This window comes from Pogona vitticeps, chromosome 2 (assembly GCF_051106095.1).
Source record: "Pogona vitticeps strain Pit_001003342236 chromosome 2, PviZW2.1, whole genome shotgun sequence".
Taxonomy (NCBI): Eukaryota; Metazoa; Chordata; class Lepidosauria; order Squamata; family Agamidae; genus Pogona; species Pogona vitticeps.
Window position 1 is genome coordinate 193,756,725 of NC_135784.1, and position 4,399 is coordinate 193,761,123.

The window sequence follows — 4,399 nt, forward strand, 5'->3', positions numbered from 1 at the left end:
TTACTTTTGCTTGACGACAATTTCATTCTACAGTGATTTTGCTGGATGGATTATCCTCGTCAAGCGAGGCACTACTGTACTTATAACCAAGCAAATCCAGGCCTGTGCCACACACAGCCGCCGGTGGAATGATCTTCCCCAGAACATGTTCTTCTGGAAGCAATGCCTTCAGAATGGCCTCCTTTGGGTCCATGCAAGAACACTGTGTTTTCTGGCTCACTTTAGTAGTTTGAAGTAAGCTTTGTTCTATCCCTAGCATGCAGCAGTCCCTGAACGAGGGGGCAACCCAAGCCCGGTGATGTTTTGGACACCTTCTCCAAACCATCTTATCTTCCTTTCACCTGCTATTGGCCTAGCCAGGCCAATAGGAGCAATTTCATGGTCCTCTGCAATCAGTTCGTACAGCTTTGCTAGTTGTCCTGTGCCCACCAGTCGGGCTCCCTCGTTTTGGAGGCCTTGGCCTGTTCAGCTGTGGCATTCTCACAGCCAGCCACTCTGAGTCCAAAAAGCACAAATGTGGAAAAGGAGCAAGGCTGCTGCGGGCAGGTGGCTTAGGATATTTCACTCACAGCATCTAGAAACTCACTGGAAGCATCTTCCCCATTTGGCAGCTCCCCATCACACTCCATGTGTCATCTGCAAGTCTGATAAGTATTCCCTGCATTCCCTCATTCAAGTCATTAATAAAAATGTTGAAGACCAATTGGGCCCAGGACTGAGTCTTGTGGTAACCCCACTTGTTACCTCCTCCAGTTTGAGAAGGAGCTACAGTATTGATAAGCACTATCTGAGTATGATTCTGTAGCTAACTGTGTATCCATCTGATGGCTGTTCTGTCATGCCACACCTAGTTAGCTTGCTAATGAGAATATCTCTGAGGTCTGTGAGGATGAATCTGTTCTGTCAGTCTAAACAGAATTTACCAATAATCCCCTATCTTAACTTGAAGACCTTTTGGCCAAATACATAGAAATGAGATAACATTTAATGATGTGCCATCCATTCAAATCTATTTTGGTGACCCTTTCCATGGTTTCCTAGGTGTAAATAACCAGAAGGGCCTTATGTTTCTTTTTCTGGGAGAGGGATGCTCTGGGATGGCGCAGCTTGACCAAAACTACACAAGCTAACTCTGGGCACAGTTGGGAATCAAAGGGCTAACCTCCAGCGCCCTAGTGAGATACCAAATTGATGGCACTATCCAATTTGCAGAAACAAGATAACAAATGCTTCTTTAGATACCCCCGAATCAAGCTTGACTCTGACCCCATCTCTCATATAGCCAAAGGCATATACAGAATAAGATACCTGTTTTGTAGGAGAGCATCACTATCAGAAGACCAGTTAAGATCCAAGCTTCAAGAGGTGAATGCTAAATACTTTCTATTCAGACAAATGAAACCTTTGTGCATTCACCACCAATGTCTGGTGGATTGGCAACACCATGGGGGCTACCAAAAGGGCATGACTCTGAACTGTACACTTTTGTAATGGAGAAGACATGTACCAGATTGTTTGGCTATAAAACTGCATTGGGGCAAGACCTCATGCTTTGGTTTCAGAAGTGTGATGCAAATATATTTCCAGTTTTCGATTCAGATGTTTCTGTGCAGCTTTATAAGTGCCCTTTGAAAGTGATGTGAGATGATATTTGCTCAGATATCCTAGGTATGACATTGCAGAGGCAGAGGATAGATTATTGCAGAGTTATCTTATACCAGTGGCATTGAGGCCTGCAGGATTAGATTGTACAGCACTGGAAAGATATGAAGGACCTGATCTGTTAAACAAATTTAGATATCAAAGTGAAACCAGCAAGGTACTGACATAGCACATGTAAATTCAGTCATTTCTCTACAGCGTTGAAGATGCATGAAATCAATGATGCAAAACAAAAATTTTCAAAATCTTGTAACAGAGTCTTTCTGAACTTTGCATTCGCAGTGGTCTGAGCATGAAGAAAAATCAAGTTGTTAAGGTTAAATCAGTTAAATCTGCACAGTTGTGCGTATTTTTTGTCCACAAAAACCCAGCAAAATATGCGACTAGTATAGAACAGGTACAGTAGTTATTTAGGATGAGAGCATCCATTAAAACAAGTGGCAACCTGGTGGAAGGTCTCAGTAACAGAATCCTGTCTGGATTTGCATTCCTCTTTGTATCATGAAAAGCCTCAAGCCGTGGAGTTTTCTCCGTTAGAAACCAGACAGAAGCCAGGAAGCTTGCGAGCAGATCCTTCCTCTCAGCCTTTTCTCCCAGCAAGTGACGATAACAATTACCAAAATAATGCCTCTGCTGGAGATCTTTCTTTGGGCCATTCTAGTAACCGTATCCATTGTGGGCCTTTTAGGAAATGGATTTATTACAGCTGTGAATGGGCACCGATGGCTCCGAAACAGGAAGATGTTGCCTTGTGATCTCCTTCTGACTAGTCTGGGCATCTCCCGATTTCTGTTACAGGTGATTTCTTTAGTAGGTTGTGTTTTGTATTACATCTCTTCAGAGATCTCTCTCGGTCCTTATGCAGGGGTGGTTATCCACTTTTCCTGGATCTTTCTCAACATGACCAGCCTCTGGTGTGCCACATGGCTCAGTGTTTTCTATTGCCTGAAGGTCACCAGCTTTGCCAATCCTCTTTTCATCTGGCTGAAGCTAAGGGTGAATACTCTCATGCCCAGGCTGCTTGGAATGTCAATTACTCTTTTCACCATCTTATTCCTGCCTCCATTTGTTGATTACTCTAGAAAGCTGTGCAACTACACAGGAACTCTGCCAGCAAATGCCAACCACAGTGAAATTTGCAAAACATTATTTGCTTCATTCGATATTCTGCAATTAATTATCACTTCCATAAACTTCAGCATAAATGTAAGTGCATCCATTCTTTTGCTTTTATCCCTGTGGAAACACGTGAGAAAACTAAAAAAAAGTAGTGCTGGTGTTAAGGACCTCAGTACTCAGGTCCATATCAATGTCATGAAGCCTTTGCTGTTCTCTCTCTCCCTCTACGTGTTTCATTTCCGTGGTATGATACTTTACAGAATGGGCATTTTTGATTTAGACAAAAATGAATCACTGTTTCCTGAGCTGTTGTTGAGTTTTTTCCCTTCAGCTCACTCCATTATATTAATAGTGACCAATCCAAAACTGAAAGTTTCTGTCTGCACGTTAAGGAAGAAAAGGACATCTTAGAGAGAAGAGAGTAGGAGATGTAAAATCCTTGTGTCCAACGGAAATTCTCACTCGCTCACACTTTCCTTGCATACATCTCTCTCTCTATGTCTACCTGGCTAATAAATATCCTAAATAGATCAACCACTTAACCATCACCAAGTCATGCGGACAGGAACTTCCTGCAGGATGTTCAGGAAAAACAACTCCGGACATAGATGAATGGACTTACTAACATCTACATCTCTACTTTGAGCAAGGATTAACTCCAAAAGGGAAAAGTATAGTGACGTCTCCTCACCCCCATCTTGTCAAGCAGACCAAAGAGCTGACAACCACTCAAGGCCAATGTAGGTGCTTACACAGTTCCCCAAATAGCAACAGTTGAGCTCCTATTTCTCCTGCTCTTCACCTGCTAAATATTTTAATATTTACATTTTTACATCTTGGATTTTTGAATGTTCATTGGTTCTATTGCTTTTAAAATGTTGTAATGCCACCCACAGTAGACTGTTTGTCTTGATGGGCGGGGTGTAAATCTAATAAAATACTGTAAATAAATGAAATAAATAAAGCTGATCAGGACAGCAACCTTTTTTTAAAATTAAGAGATGTGTCAAGAGGTATGAAAGAGGGGCCAAGCTACGTTTAAGTCTGAGATGGCAGAGTTAAAACCCTTAGTTATTCAAATCACAGTTGGAATGGAACCAACAAAGTCATGGTTCTCAGTTGTTGAAGATGGATCTGGGGTTTCTTGCCCATTCAAGAGAAAGAGAAGGGCACCCCTCTAGGTGAAGACGACAGATTCGGAGTCGTGAGAACGGTGGGCCAGCCCGCAACTAGCTGGTGTGAAAGAATGGGCAAGGGACAGAAACATTACTGCTTTTCTAAAGGGCTTCTGAGTGAGGCCCTAACCTTTCCTGAAGGTTACCCACTGGAGACACAGAAGATCCACAGAGCGCTTGGAGCCATGCTGTCTGAAAAAGCACCCCCAAAAGCTATGCTGTGCCATGCGTTCTACTTTGTAGTTGAAGAGGATCTACTGTGGAGGAGGCAATGGCTGAATTTTGGTTGAGTGGTATTGTATATGTTTGCAATGATAGAATTTTTCATGTTCTTTGCTTATTTGTCAGGAATGTCTCTTCTCTCCACAAAATATCTCTATAAAAACAGGATACTTCCCTATTCAGGAGGGTTGAACAGAAAAGAAATGCAAGCACATGAGCTG

General features: G+C 42.5%; 1 protein-coding gene across 1 annotated transcript; it reads left to right on the top strand.

The window, feature by feature from the left end:
• On the top strand, positions 1-3,192 carry LOC110071033 (taste receptor type 2 member 7-like). The gene has a single exon (XM_020778768.3). It carries the CDS (start codon positions 2,287-2,289, stop codon positions 3,190-3,192), a length of 906 nt encoding a protein of 301 aa, XP_020634427.3. The 5' UTR covers positions 1-2,286.
• Positions 3,193-4,399: the final 1,207 nt, after the last annotated feature.